The 15,300-nt window shown below is 42.9% G+C and overlaps 1 protein-coding gene across 4 annotated transcripts in view; it reads left to right on the top strand.

Annotated features, from left to right (window-relative positions):
- Window positions 1-4,585: 4,585 nt before the first annotated feature.
- Window positions 4,586-15,300, top strand: part of KATNAL2 (katanin catalytic subunit A1 like 2) — a 29,992-nt gene continuing 19,277 nt past the window's right edge. The window contains exons 1-4 of one of the 4 annotated variants that reach the window (XM_064640938.1): window positions 4,586-4,751; window positions 12,427-12,497; window positions 12,881-13,047; window positions 15,098-15,137. In XM_064640938.1, the coding sequence (XP_064497008.1) occupies window positions 4,701-4,751; window positions 12,427-12,497; window positions 12,881-13,047; window positions 15,098-15,137 (329 nt within the window). In that variant the 5' untranslated portion in view covers window positions 4,586-4,700. Of the gene's footprint in view, window positions 4,752-12,353; window positions 12,498-12,880; window positions 13,048-15,094; window positions 15,138-15,300 lie in introns of all 4 variants that reach the window. The other 3 variants (XM_064640940.1, XM_064640941.1, XM_064640939.1) reach the window with 3 other exon arrangements.

Here is a 15,300-nt window from a genome sequence, read left to right as displayed (position 1 = left end):
ATTGAGGTGCAGCTGAGAATATTGTTTTCAAAAGCAGCCAGAGATCATTATCTAGTCACAATAATTACCTAGTCACAATATCCAGTTTCGTTGGCAACTGGGCCGTTAAACCAAACAACCAATTTATTGCAATAAAAAATAGCAAAGACTTGGCCAACAAACAGGCAAGCAGCCCAACCAACCCCAACAAGAAAATGAAGAGACACTGGAAGAGAAAGGAGGTCTGAAATGCAAGACATATTTGGTCATATGAACCAAAAGGCAGCTATTTCAGCACAATTGACAGATTCAAAGCAGTGACTACAACAGTAACTAGTGGGCCAAGGGTCCAGGCTGCTCGGCTGGGGGGGATGCTGGCAGACAATTTTGGGAACAAGTAGCTGAGCTTTTCTAGAGGATACTGATCTCTACCATACACACCAGCTATAGACACTTAATACTGCTACAAGACCTGGACACCAGGAAACTCAATAATTACCGTTACTAGTGGTAATTTTGCAATAGCTTTCTGAAGCAGGCTTTCCTTTTTATTTACTGTCAGCTACTCCAAAATAAACCTTTAGCTATGCTAAAATTTTTAACCACAGGCACAGATATCTAGTCCTCTGCATAAACTGGTTCTGTGCTTGGTCATAGGACACCCATTTCCTTGAAGGTTTAAACATATGGACTTTATTAATTCCAAGCCCCTTTTGTTAGTCAAAACCAAGAATTCACAGGCTAATAAAACATGCCATCTGCCACACCACTGTACAAGTTCAACTCCCAAGTCCATCAAATGCTTGTTTTTCCCTGTGATTCAATACTAGACTAAAGGGGCAAGCTGTAGGTTAGGCTCTCTGAGATCATTAAAACACAACCAGACCAGAGCTTTCTCCTTGTCCTTTTTGCACATCCTCACAGGTTCCTTCCTGCAAGGACACGGGGAGAGACAGCAATGTTCAAGGTCACATCAGAGCCGGGCATTTCTTTTCTCGTGTACATTCACCTCTCACTTCATAACCACATCTTTCAATATTCCCATTAATCCCATCCTCGATATCCGCTGGGATAAGAGCTAACGATATAGTTTATGTTTTAACACCTCACATGCATAAGAGAATAAGAGTTTACATAGTAGCTTATCCTAATTTTTTTCTTAGAGTTCCTTCATCGTATTTTGTTTTCCTCCACCTTTTCCTTGCACCCTTTCTGTTACACATCTCTGGAGCCATATCCTCAAAAAAACCCCAAACAAAACAAAACCAAAAAAGAAAAACACAAACCAAAAAAACACCCCAACACCAAATAAAACAACTATACTTTTGGTCCTCCTCAAGTTTTTTCTTGGGTCCCTACTTCACAAAAGCATAGGCCACAGTCATGTCCTCTCCCATTCCATTATCTCTACACTGAAATTTTTCTCAAATCTCCCTCTTCTGCTTTTACAGTAACAAGAATCAGTCTCCCCTTTTGCTCTGCTTCTTCAAAAATCCTGCTCTTTTATCAAAACTCCTCACACACCTCAACTCTAGGCTTGCACTCCCCAGTTACCAGGCCATCTTACCAAAATTTCAACCATTCCAACATTTCCCTTTCCTCCAAACTTTTAAGAAACCTACCTCAAGTCCCTGACATCCTTCCAGGTTCTGATGCTTCTTCTTGCACTGACTCTTCCTATGTCGCCTGTTTCCCCTCCTCCTTTTCCTCTGGTGATGTGTTTCTGCAGCTTCTAAACCATTCTGGGGGCTCTCCTGTTCTGGGTCTGCAAGGGAGGCCTCAGCACTCTGCTCATCAGCAGCCATCCGAGGAGTTGGAGACCTGCCCTTCCCCAAGGCACTCAGTCCACAACCCCATCTGACAGGTCATCACAGGAGTTTTTTATATTTTTTTTCCCCCAATAGGCTATAATTGGGGCAAGAAGGCAGCCTATAGGTGCTAAGCATCCCGCCCCCTAAACTGAGGCTTATTAGGGAAAAACAATCCATCTGTTTTCAACTTTTTCTAGTAATCTTTCTAGCACTATGAATGGTATGTCAACACAAGCACTGTCTGTTCCCCCAGCTGTGTTAACTACTGAAAGACATCTGAGCATCCAAACAAACCCTCCCAGCCTTCCACAAACTCTGCAGACAGTTAAAAATAAAAAGTTAAAAAAAAAACAAAACAAAACAAAATGAATCAAAACCATCAGTCTACAGCTGTTCCCAGCCATGCAGCAATTACTCTTATCTACATTATACCTCCTCAAACTCCTCCTGTGCTTCTGAACCAGCTGCTAATAGACAATGGAGTGTGCACTGCAAGCAGGGCTGGGAGTCTGGAGCGACTGGCTGCAAAGTAGATTTGTTCTGTGTGTGCCGTGTGTAAAGGAAAGAACTTTATAGGGTCAGCCTTAGGCTTCTCCCTCATCTCTCCTGTCCCATAGTCATTTACTTTAAGGTAAGACACGTTACTTTAAGGTAACACTAAAAGTGGATGGCAAAAATGTTTAAGTCGTGGTCAGTACGTACAACCCTCTTTTGCGAGGTCTAGAGCTGTCAAAGCACAGATTAAATACATGTTTTGCTTGCCCATCCTAAGGTGATACACCTATATTTTGGTTATAAGTCCAACAGGAAAATATTTAAATTTTGCTATAAAGTTGTTTACTTGAACATTATTATTTTTATTTAATTATGTCTATTAACATATGCCTAGATTTCAAAGTCTTGAACACAGCCTCCCTGGCTGTAGGTGAACATTTGCCTCCATGGACAGTTCTTGTGAAAATTACCCTCAAGTTTTCTTCCAAGGATTTGAAGAGTCTCTCTCTTTATCCATCAAAACAATAGAAACCCCCATGTTAAGATACCACTAATCCTTTAACAGTCATGGTGGAAAACTCTCTCCAGTGGAGCACAGCCTCAAACTGAGGCTATTCTCCCAAGAGTAATGAACTTGGAAACATTATTGGGATGGCTTGAATCCTAACTTTAATTCTCTTCACCTCTCTTTCAGAGCCATAAACCAGAAGTAACCAATAATGGAAAACCAAACTTATTACTCACTCTACTACCACGTTAAGGCAAAAAAGATTGAATGCAAATTCTAGTAGGAGGGGACCTGACTTAGATGCAGGAATATGAATCTGATCCACTTTGAAAAAACTCCATGTTTTTTGGGACAGATTTAATAAAAGAGATATATATTTAATTAGATGCTTAACAGGGTGAAAGTACATTACGTTTGCAGCACAACCATCTGAGCTGTGAAGATACACCAAAGTCACGTTTTCGACTGGGACATCCTGGAGATTGAGACATACTGAAATGAGGGAGGGAAGGGTTGTAAGAGGTATGTGCACTTGGAGATACTTGTTGAAGGGAGCTCAAGGGAACACAAAGCCTGTGTTGGCCTATACTGGAATGGGAAAGTTTAAGAAAAGGGCAAGGGAAACATCCTGAGTGGGAACAGTGATACCACAAGAATAAGGGGATATTGACAGTGGTACTAAGGAGTGTTTGAAGGAAGGTCTGGATGTCTGGAAAACATGTTTTTGAGGATGAGATGCTAAGCAAGCATTGGTATGGAATCCCAGAACAGTTTGGGTTGGAATGGACCTTAAAGATTTCATTTCAACCCCACTTCAGTGGGGGACACCTTGCATTAGACCAGGTTGCATTGCATGGGTGTGAGAACCTGGTAGTTACGCTGTCCAAGAACAGCTGGTGAAACTGGGCAGCTGTTGGATTTGGGAATAGGGATGATAAAAGCCTTTCCCACAAAGCTGTTGGGTGCTATGCATGTGTATACCAATCCCTGTGAGTGGAAAGCACAAGTTTTGGGAGAGGTCTTGAGACAGAGCTTTAGGTTTCATCAGCCTCTACCAGGATCATAGGTTCTCCTCCAGCTGGGCTGAAGCCGGACAGTATCCAAGAGGCACAACTGACCCCTCCAATAAATCACACCCTGAACCCAGGAGGCTGCAGCAACCAGGCAGCCGAGTCGTGCTCCGAGGAGGGCCCTTCTCTCAGCCTTGCGGTGCCTCGGACTGGTGGTCTCCATTTTAACACTTGCCAGCATCTTTGACGTGAGGGACCGAGTGGAGTCTGCGTCTGGTTGGACACCCCTCGGCTGTGTCAGGTGAGCCTGGCGTACTTAACACTGAGGTGGGCAGGGCTGTGCTGTTTTGGCTTGGCATGTTCTTGGAATGGTTTGTTTTGGATTGGTTTGGATTGGTTTGGGTTGTTTTCGCTTGTTTTGGGTTGGCTTGGCTTGGTTTGCATGTTGTGGGATGTTTGGGGTTGGTTCATCATGTTTTGGGTTGGCTTAGCTTGTTTGGGGTTGGTTTGCCTTGGTTCGGCATATTTTGGCATGGTTTGGGTTGGTTTCACTTGTTTTCGGTTGGTTTGTCATGTTCTGGGATGGTTTGGGCTAGTCTGGCCTGTTCTGCGTCCCCTCAGCCCGACCCTCCCCCGCTCCCCTCACAGATCCCCGCCGCTCAGGTGAGCCCAGCGCCATTGGTCAGCGCCGCTGCTAGCCCCGCCTTCCCATCGCTCTACTTCACTCTTTATTGGTCGGCCCTCTTGTCAGTCTTTCACCTTCCGGCATTCCGATTGGCTGCGCGGGGAGGCAGGGCGGGCCTGTCCCCCGCGGCGCCCGCGGGGCTCGGCGGGGTGCGGGCTCGTGCGTTCCCGGCTGCATTCCCCTTGGTACTCCCACCGGCATTCCCCGCCGCCATGGAGCTGTCCTGCCAGGTGCTCAGAACCACCTACCAGGCGAGAGAAGCGGTGAGATCCGACAGGGCGGGTGGCCGCGCGTCGCCGTTGCCATGGCAACGGCAGTGCGCATGCGCAGGGGTGTGCGGGGTGTCATGGCGGCGGGGTCGAGGCCAGTTGTGATGGGCAGGGACGGGCACGGACCCCCCACAGCCCCTCTGTTCATGATCCTGGAGCACCAGGCACAGCGAAAGCGGACAGTCCGTGCTCCTCCCTTCCCCGGCCCCTGTTTCCATCGGTCACGGCTATACTGCCCCGCCGCGCCCCCACCTCATCAGCCCCATTCCTGGAAGTGTCCAGGGCCAGGCTGGACGGGCCTTGGAGCAGCTTGGTGTAGTGGAAAGTGTCCTTTCCCATGGCACGGGGCTGGAACTGCATGATCCTTAAAGATCCCTTTCAACCCAAACCATTCTGTTGTTCTGTGATTCTTCCCCCAGAAAGCCCAGAAACAGCAGGATTTAGCTAAATTTTGTAGCCTGTTCTTTTGCTTCCATCTGCTGGTCAAATTACACCGGAGTGTGGGCGACTGCAGGGATGCTAAAAGCCTTTCCTATAGTGCTGTTGGGTGCTGTGCATGCATACACCAATCTCTGTTCCCACTGTGCCTGGAAAGCACAAGATTCCTCAAAAAAGAGGAGTTTTGGAAGGGGTTCTGTTGTCACCGAAAATCGTCGGGAAGAAGTGAAGAGAAGTGAAAAGAAGGGAAGAAGTGAAAACCTCCACCATCCTTAAGTGTTGTTGAGCCAGGCATTGCTTTGTTCTGGGCAGAGACACCTAGTGAATCATTCCAGCCACATAAGTCCCTTGCAAGACTTTTCACATATTTATACATTTTAGCAAACAAAGAAAGTGACATTAATTGGTTCCAAGTTACACAATTCTCTTCATTTAATTAGTATTCTGTCCTTTATTGTCTAATTGGGTCCACATTCTTTGGTTCTCTTATCATTCTTCCTTAGACAGAGAGTCTCTAACTCTCAGTGTGTAATGTCTTTGTTAATCTCCTCTGTGTCTTCTGGTTACTCCAACATGTCTTAGAAGGGTCATAAATTTAAAAACCCAGATGTCCAATCCTCAACTCCCTCAAGTTTTGTTTACTGAAGCTCATCAGAGCTAATCTAGAGAAACTCAAAGCTTTGGTGATTTAATGATCAAACTGACAAGAGTTTGTAAGGGGAAAAAAAAAGGAACCCAGCTAACTGCTACCATTAATTAAAGTTTTAGGAAAGTTATATCATATTGAACACTGAGACTGAGCTTTAGGTTATGTCAACCTCTTGCAGAATCGCAGTACACCCTGAGTTGGAAGAGACCCACAAGGATCATCTGGTTCTGCCCAGGACACCCCAGCAATCCCTGTCCCTGACAGCATTGTCCAAACACTCCTTGAGCTCTGGCAGCCTTGGTGCTGTGCCCACTGCCCTGGGGAGCCTGTTCAGTGCCCAACCACCCTCTGGGGGAGGAATCTTTTCCTGAGATCCAACTAAACCTTCCCTGGCACAGCTCCAAGCGTTCCCTGAGTCCTGTCACTGGTCACCACAGGGAAGAGATCAGTGCCTGCCCCTCTGCTATGTCTCCTGAGGAAGTGTTAGTAGGTTATACATTTCCTAGGAATGGCGTCCTCCTGCAGAGTCTCTTTCTGAGCCCTGAAGTGGATTCAAATTCCAGCCACTGGCAATGGAGCCCTAAGGTGTGGTATTGAAACAGCACTGAGGTGCAGGAGGAAAAGAGGAGGAAAAGGGATCTGATTTGTTACCTCACCAGTGGGTATTTGGGTGGCCTTGGTCCCGAGGATGGTGTTGGCTGCTAAATGAAGAAACATCTGTGGGATGAGGGCCTGGCGCTCAAGCTCTGTCAGCTGTACCACTGGGTTTGGGTTGGTGTGCTTTGTGAGCTGGCTTCTCCACAGCCTTTTGGCAGGATGGATGTGAAGATAGCAATCTGTAGTTTGGGTACAGAGTAGAAGGGAGTTGTTTGTGTTCCACAGAGGAGCAGAAGTTTGGAGCCCTTTTTTTAATTAGTGACTTGAAATGAAGCTGCCAAGAGGATTTTTTGGTTTGTTCTCTAAGGTTTTGCCTCCCTTCTGTGGAGGGAGCCTCGCTACTTATTGTTTGGTTCTTGAATTCCAGTATTCCAGTGGAGTATCTCTAAGTTAGACTGTTATATGTTTAATTTGTAGCACTAAGTAATTACTGGGATTTCTAACTCCATAGTCCTGCCCTTATCTGTACTGCGTTTTCCCACTAATCTGTTCTACAGAATGGAAATTATTATTTTCTAGCAATTTTGGGGAAAAGTGTTTTAAAAAAAAATCCTACATGCAATTCCATAGCTGTTCACAGCTACCCAGTGTAGTCTTACAGTCAAATAAATTTGTCTTGTGAGGCATTTCACTGGTGTTAATTGTAAAATATTTCCTGTGTTTGCTTTGTGAATGCCCCTTGACAAACAATATTATTGTGAACTGCAGTAAGACTTTGCAAATTCCTACAAAGGAGTGGGAGAGTTAATGCTTTATTGAGCAATGCTTTATTGTTAATTGTTAATTAATTTGTAAATCCATCATCCTTAATGTGTATAATTCACCATACTTTGTGTCCATTCATTTTTATGTGTTCATAATATGTATCACTTCAAATTAGTGAGGTCTTGGCAGTGTAAAACCTGTCTTCAGCAGTGTTCCTATTAAAAGAGGGAAATAATAGTGCTCTGTGAGTGGCTCTTAAAATTGGAGCATGAATTAATGAAAGACAACATTGCAGTGAGGGGGAGAAATCAGAAGGTTTTTTGTTTTCAGTGCACCAAACTCAAATTGTAAAATGTCTCTTGATTTTACATGTAACAGTGTCGGGTGCATCCTACTGCTAGGACAGCCATGAGTTCTGTGGTGAGCTTGCTGTATGTCTTTAATTATGAAAGCTCATTGTAATCCTTGAAAACTTTGCCAGCTCTTATTGTTTGCAGCAGCCGTGTGTAATTTGGAAGAGAGAAGAGGGCAAAGCGCTCTTTCTTTGTCCTGGGAAATTCTATTCAGTGGCAGCCAAGTTATACATTGTTTAAAACTCACCAGTTCCCTCCTCTGCTTATGTTTCTCAAAAAGTACTGTCAGCAAGCCAGACAATAACTGAACATTCAGCCCTCTAAAAAGCCTGTCAAGGCTGCAAATATCCAAAGCAATAAGGGGGAGGGAAAGCTGTGGGGATACAGGGTGATGGAGGGGGGAGGAAGACTGGGTGAGCCCATGAAGCCTCTCTATCCTGGCACATGGTGCCAGCTTGATCTCGAGGAACCCTGTTCTTGGCAGCGCCCTGTAATCCTAAAGACAAAGAGGGAAGGGACACTGCATGCGTGTCGTGATAAATTCTTTCCCTGTGCGATGACAGCCTGGATTCCTGACCACAGATCCCTCTGAACTCATCCTATTGACTGCCCCAGTTGGATGTACACAGACACAATGCTAAAGCAGTACAGTTCTCATTCCCAAACTCACCAGACCGTGACTTACACTGCGACCCTTTTTTTTCCCCACCCTAACAAATACATTAATGTAGAATATATAGGGTCAAAAGATAATGAAACATTATAGAGTTTAATTAATCTTTTAGTAGGCCCATTAATTTGATGGAATTACACAAGAGACTTGGTTGATTTATAATGTAAATGGATTTTAATAAAAGGTGTGGAAATGACTAAACAAACAATTGCATTTAAAGATGCACAACTCTATTAGAGCTTAATTTTAAATGACTCAAAGAAAGGAGTACTGCTCTTTTGTTAAGCTAGAAATAAATAAAATAGCACTATAAGTGTTGGAGCTAATTAGTTAAGTGCTCAACTATTTAGTTTTTAAAACAAGATCACATTTAAGTGCCTTAAGCTTTTATTAATTTCAGGGACCCCAAAATCCCCTATAGTAATTGAAAATTTAATTACATACATTTTTTTGTTCTTTTAAGAATGGAAGCTTATTAAACTTTAAACATTTAAACATCTATTGAAATACCAGTGGCTATAAACAACATGCAATTCTAAATACTAATTAAACAGGACGGCTAAATCGCTATAAAGCTAAACTGAATTTTAAGTAACTTTGCACTCGTAAGCACTCCTATTTTTTCATGCTGTGTTAAGATTTACCATTTCCTCTCTGAGCACAGCAAAAGCCCTGGGCAGTGTTAGTGTCTGTCTGTACTGGGGCCATATTTTGTGGACATGTTTGCAGTGGGGGTCGGTCCCTGGAGGATAAACTGGAGTTCAGGACAGCAGACAAGGGTGGGAAGAGAGCTTTTTTAAGGGAACAGCTAAAGCTGTTGGTGACACTGACACAGGCATCTGGCAAGAGTATGTGGTACAATAGGCCTGGTGAAGGCAGGAAAAGGATTGGGCAAGAAAGCAGTGATCTGTGCACCACTGACTCACCAGATTCATGATCTGGTAACAGCAACGTAATGTAAGGTCCTTGATTTTTCTTTTGTAGAAACCTCACAGAACTTGGACCAGAGATATCTCTGTTCTGTGTTTCAGATCCAACCTAATGCAAGTCGTTGTCAGTTGGTCAACTGATCAACAGCTTAGTTAGTTTTCTTTGGACACATCTGACTCCTCAAAATCAACCATTGCTCTTTGCGTTCTTAACATGAGTTAAAGGCAGAATTAACCTCTCAGTCTAAACTCTGCTGGTTTTTAGATGAGGCTCTTTTTGGATGTAAAGGTTCACTTTTCCTTCTCTTGGTCAGCTCAACCAGAACATTACTATGTCAAGGTTGAAGTAAGTGTCTCATACGTAGGCACAATGTTGTACTATACCCAAAGCAAGTCTCTACACACAGTATTTGAGATGCTGCCAATCACTGTATCACTAATTATACTAGAACTTAAAATGCTTTAGGGATAGCAGAAGTAACCCAGAGGGATGTTACAGCAGCAGAAGACATGCCAGAATGCAAACTCTTTTCAAGGGAAGTTCCAAGCATGGATAGTGAGCCCTGTCAGTTCATGAGGCAGAGGCAATTCCTCTCTTGTCAAGAGTATCCATGTTTATTACATGAAACACTTGATGTGTTTGTCTTCTGTGGCAGCTACTGTGTTTGCATACTGTGTTTTAAATATTCAGAGGTAGCTGTGACCTTACCCTTTGATATGTGGGCAAACACAACAGTTAATCTTTCTCAGCAGAAAACATCAGGAGCAGTTGCATTTTGAAGAATGTCCAGGTGGGATTCTCAGCTTCCTTCTTGCACCTCCAACTGTGTTTCAAAAGATTCAGATCATCCAGGAGAAATGGTAAAAGGGCCACAATTCAAAATCTGTTTTCTGAGCACCAGCACCTCAAAAATTAAGAAGGAAAAGATCCTTTTGTCCCAGGATGTCAGTGTTTTCTCTTTCCTTATGACAGTTCTCAGAACTGGTTCATTTCCTGTTGCAGCACCTCACAGGAACCAGTCTGCTTCATTCAAGTGGTGCTAATCTACCAAGCATTTGCACAGTTTTCCTTTCTCACCAGAATGGTTCAGAAAAATTATCTTGGTACCACCACTGAAATGCAAACAGTATTGTAGCTTCCTTATGGACTCTGAAAAACCTTATCAAGATGGTATCGAAGTATCTAAAGGCTAGAAATGGGGTATGGTTTCTTCAGCTTTCCCCAGCCAGTTTTATTTTTCTTTCTTGAAAAGTGGAATGAAGAGTCTATGAATCTTTTTAGTAATATGTGAACTGCAAATACACTGTCACTCTGCTGGAAGTGTTGTGAAGAGCAAGCCCCAGCCCTTTCTCAGTTGTGACACTAGGTGGCCCCACGACTGAAGGAAACATCCCAGGAAATACTTGCTGTACTGGGTTACCTTTTCCCTGCTCTACCCAGTACTTTTTACAGACTGACAGATTTTATTTTAAAATAAAACAATAGCTGACTGTGCTAAATGAGTATTTAAATTAGCAGCAGAATGCTACGTGATATCCACAGTGCAGAGCAAAGGGAGTAGTTAGATCTAATCTGGCAAAGGAGCAGCATGCTGAAGAGGTAAATTGGTTTTGCATCACCCAAAAGCACCTTTGGTTTTAGGAATATATGATTCTCTAATATCAGCAGTTTACTATAATGACGTTTCCTTCCAAGAGATCATCATGAAGGATAGAGGAATTGTCTGTATTTATATTCCTTCTGGGTGCCTTGTGGGATTTGAGAACATAAGCCTTGGCCAGTAGTAATTCTTTGGCATGTCTGTGTGCCAGGCACAGGCAGAGCAGCAGAAGTCATTGCCACGGGTGCTGGGGCTCTGTTTACAGCATGAAGGGGATGGAGGTCTTTGGGTCTGTGACCTGCAGGTCTCACAGTTGGGCTGGGCTTTTCTTGGGAGTGGATGCAGGTGCTGTTCAGTTGGAGTAGGAGGGAGGAGAACTGGGGGGAAGTGGGAGCCTGTGTAGCATTACTGTGCAGTGTGATCAGGAATGTTTCTGTGCTGTGCAAGCAACAGAAATTGCTGCTCTTACCCCATCCACTAAGTGCCACTCTTTCAGCTCACACTGGGTCCTCATAAGTAATCATAGAATTATAGAATACACAGAATATCCCAAGTTGGAGTGGACCCATGAGGATCATGAACTCCATCTTCCAATGCTGAATGCCAGCATCCTAAGAGAGAAAGAATTTATTTCCCTAAATGTGGAGTTGTCCATACCTGCTTTTCCTGTGGTCCCAGCTCCAAGTCCCAGTGAGGCAGGCCAGGGTCAACCTGCTGATTTGTAGAGCTTTCCATGTAGCAACTTCAGTTATGACCCTAAAATCTCAGGGTTTCTCTGCAGTCACTCAGCGAAAACAGCATATTCCACTGGAGTTAGGCCTTGTTCCAGTATCTGGCATGATTTCTGTTTCCACTGCCCCTTTAGCCCTACTTGATACTGCACCTGGTGCTCCCCCTGATGTTGCTTCACTGAATGAAGACAGAGGTGTTTTACACTGCTTTGTTTTTATTGCTGAACTGTTTGCGAATGACTTTGGGTTCTCCACTCTGTGCCAAGGAATCCATGGGACTGAATCCATATTGAAATTTCTGTGTCTTGAGACCTGGTTTTGGTCACTCCTGTGTTAAAATCACGCAAGTTCAGCGCTACCCCAACCCACTACAATTCTGCAGGTGTCTGTGTTTCATTTGCTGTGTTTATATGTCAAGGCCCATGAAACAGGAGGTGCCAACAGTGTTACAGCTGATCTTCGTAGTAGAGCCATGCAAATCCCAGACCTGCTCTCCAACCCCTCCTCCAAGCACTCAGAGAACAGGTTTCTAGTTGCAAGGGAAGGACACAGGCAGGCTGGAGCACTAGATTTCCTTGCACAGCCCCTGGAGATACTGGGCATTGAAGCCTCCAAGAGTCCTGCCCTGGAGTCTGCAGCAGCATGAACATGTTGGACATCCATAACCACAGTAAGGGAAGTAAGCTATTTGTTCAACCTCAAGGTAATTTTCTCTTTTCTAGGAAAAGGCTTCTACCCATCCAGTAGCCCTGATAATGTGTAAGAAAAATTAGATTGAAAACCACTTTCCTTGTGTTTATTAACAGTGAGTTGTTTTACAGTTCTTACATGCTGTTGTCTTAATTTGTTTGTTTCCACAGGCTACATTTAGATGCTGTTTACAGCAATAAAGAGAATATTACATTTGATCTAGAGTTCTGTCTTAATTCACAGGAGGAGATGCGAACAGAAGCTCGTCGAAAAAATCTCCTCATTCTAATTTTGCATTATTTAATGGAGGAAGGGTAAGTGCTTTAAATAACAGGGCTCTACTTTGTGGTACTGTGTGTGTCTGACCTCCTGTACTGTGTCCTTCTGTTGGGTGGATGAAGGGCCTTTGGGCTGATGTGAGAAAGAGGTAAACTACTGTTACATATTCTTGGCATTTTACTTTGCTAAATTATTTCAGTTCCTGGAACAAAAATGTCAACTATAATTAAAAAATACTTTAGATCAACCAGCAAAGGCTTTTTTAAATAGAGTTTATACTTTTATAATAAGTAGACTTGTGGACAAGTTAAAGATACCATATAGTTACTAATGCCATTGTTTGCTTTTTCTCTCAAAAATCAGAGTAAGATAATGACTCTCAGTTTTTTGATCTTTGTTCCTTTTTTTAAATTACTAGATATGTCGATGCTGCAAATGCTTTGGAACAAGAGACGAAATTAAGATTACGTGGCTTTGAAGTTTGTGACAACGTTGATCTTGAGACAATTTTGATGGAATATGAAAGCTATTACTTTGTAAAATTTCAAAAGTATCCTAAAATTACCAAAAAGGTCCTGGACACCGGTATGTGACTCTGTTCCAAAAAGAAAGCTTTTGTTTCCAAAATCTAAAATGTATGTTTGCTTGCTATGCTAGCAGCCCTTTTTGTGTATGTCAGCATTTAGTGTTCCAACCCTTACAGTTACAGACCTATAGTTGTAGCATGGAAGGCATAAGAATTGAGAGATGGGGTTTTGAGCCCTTCTCCTCTCCATTCTCTCATTATGTAGAGGAACAAAAAAGTGGCATTTTTCTGTCTTTTAAAAACTGCTGTGATAGTGGAAAATGTCAGCTAAGCACAAAGCATTATGGCATAGATATATTTATTCACTTTCTTCTCATGGAGAGAGACTAGTAAGGCTGAGGTATAAAAGAATGATACAGAATAAGGCAAGTCAGAATATGACCATTGTGTTATGACCCTGAGAGCCTGAATGGTTTTGTACTTGAGCACAAAATGTGACTTAAGAGAAGCCATAAGAACAACTGTGTAAAAAGCAGTGATGAAGAGCTTGAAGGATACAGATTTGAACTGGATATTGGGAAAATTTCTTCATGGAGAGGGTTGTCCAGCCAGCCCTGGCACAGCCGCCCAGGGCAGTGTTGGAGTCCCCATCCCTGGAGGGATTTAAAAGCCATATGGATGCGGCACTTGGGGACATGGGTTAGTGATGGCTTTGGCAGTGCTGAGGGAGTGGTTGTACTTGATGGCCTTGGAGGGCTTTTCCAACCTAAGGATTCTGTGATTATTTGCATGAAAAAGGTATGCACATCTAGAACATATTAAGTGGTGCTAATACAAAAAGGAACAGCCTTGCAGGACAAAACTAAAGGGATTTGTCATGAATCAAGAGTGAAAATGTATTACAAAGCATTTTTTCACATCTTAGTCAAACTGAGGGGTAGTCAAGGCTCAATCCATGATCTAAGTGAAAAAACAATTCATAGAAAGCCACTCTGGGACATTTAAAAGCTCTCAGGATGCATTTTTTTTGGTCAGTTAAGCCTCTCTGACTTGGAGTACTCCACCATTACCCAGGCTCAGAGTTGTGACTGTGTTGGCAGGGAGGCATCATCCTTTTTCCCTGAAGTGTAAGCAGCTTCCTCTCCTGCATGTAGTTTGCAAGGTGCCCTAAATTGTGCCCATAGTCAGATATGTGTATCTAAACAAAAGGCTTAGTGTGGTGTTCCGTCCTACTTAACTGTTTGCAACACTCTTGGCAAGTCCTGCAGAACTAACTTGGTCATTTCCATGCTGGGTCCCAGTTGGAAGTATTACAGACAAACCCACAGGATTACAGGTTTATCTGTGGGCTCTGCTACCTCTATGTTCCCAGGCTCTTTCAGGGAAAGAGCTGTTTGGGAAGGATTATTTTATATAAGCGTGTGAGAATCTTGAACGGAAGAGCGTCGTACAGAGAACACTGATGGGAGACATGTTTTGGAACAACCAGGTCTGTGCTGATAAGGGCACAAACCCTTGGCTTTATGAGTTCACATCTGAGCTTTGTGAGTTCAACATTTTGTGACAAAAACCTTTTCTTTGACAGAATTTGTTTCAAATTATATAAACGCAAAAAATAGCATAGTTTGATAACCACCATTGCAATGTGACTTTTATTCTGTCTTGTTATGTTGAACTTGATTATTACGAAGAGGAGTAAGGCAAATTCATATTTCCCAATTCAGCAGTGAAAAAATTATTAGCATTAAATAAGCATTCTGTGTGATATATTAAATTATTGTGCTTAATCTAATTTCTGGTAGTGCCCATTTTACTGTGAACATGATACTTGTTTTAAAATGTAAGCAGAGAAACCAAAGACTGAATGAGCCTAAACTTGAACAAACTTGAAGCAAAACTGCTCTCACCAATATCAGTTTGTTTTCAAAAAGTTTTTGCAAGCTTGCAGTGCTTATAATCATGCTGATCCTGCTTATGCATTGTTATTTCCAATGTCACTAATGTATGCTTAAAAATATTTTTGAAGGGAGGAAAAAAAAAAGTCAAATTGCCTTTTTTTTTTTCTATCCTTAATTATTTTCTATTTCAATGTTGATTTTGCCACAGCAGAAAATAAACAACAGCTGCAAACTGGGGGAAGAGCAAGAAGGTAAGAGAAACATGTGGGGTGTTTTTCTGGGCAGAAAATTCTCCTGTGAAAACAATATGCGCCCTGGTTAAAATAACGTTGTGATACTGCAGGAATATTAAAGCCCAGGGCTATGCAGCTGACTGTGTGATGTATTACAGGCAAATAGAGACTTATTTCCCAA

This window comes from Pseudopipra pipra, chromosome Z (genome assembly GCF_036250125.1).
Source record: "Pseudopipra pipra isolate bDixPip1 chromosome Z, bDixPip1.hap1, whole genome shotgun sequence".
NCBI lineage: Eukaryota > Metazoa > Chordata > Aves > Passeriformes > Pipridae > Pseudopipra > Pseudopipra pipra.
The sequence above is the reverse complement of the archived record's forward strand: the minus strand, read 5'-3'. Positions and strand labels throughout refer to the sequence as shown.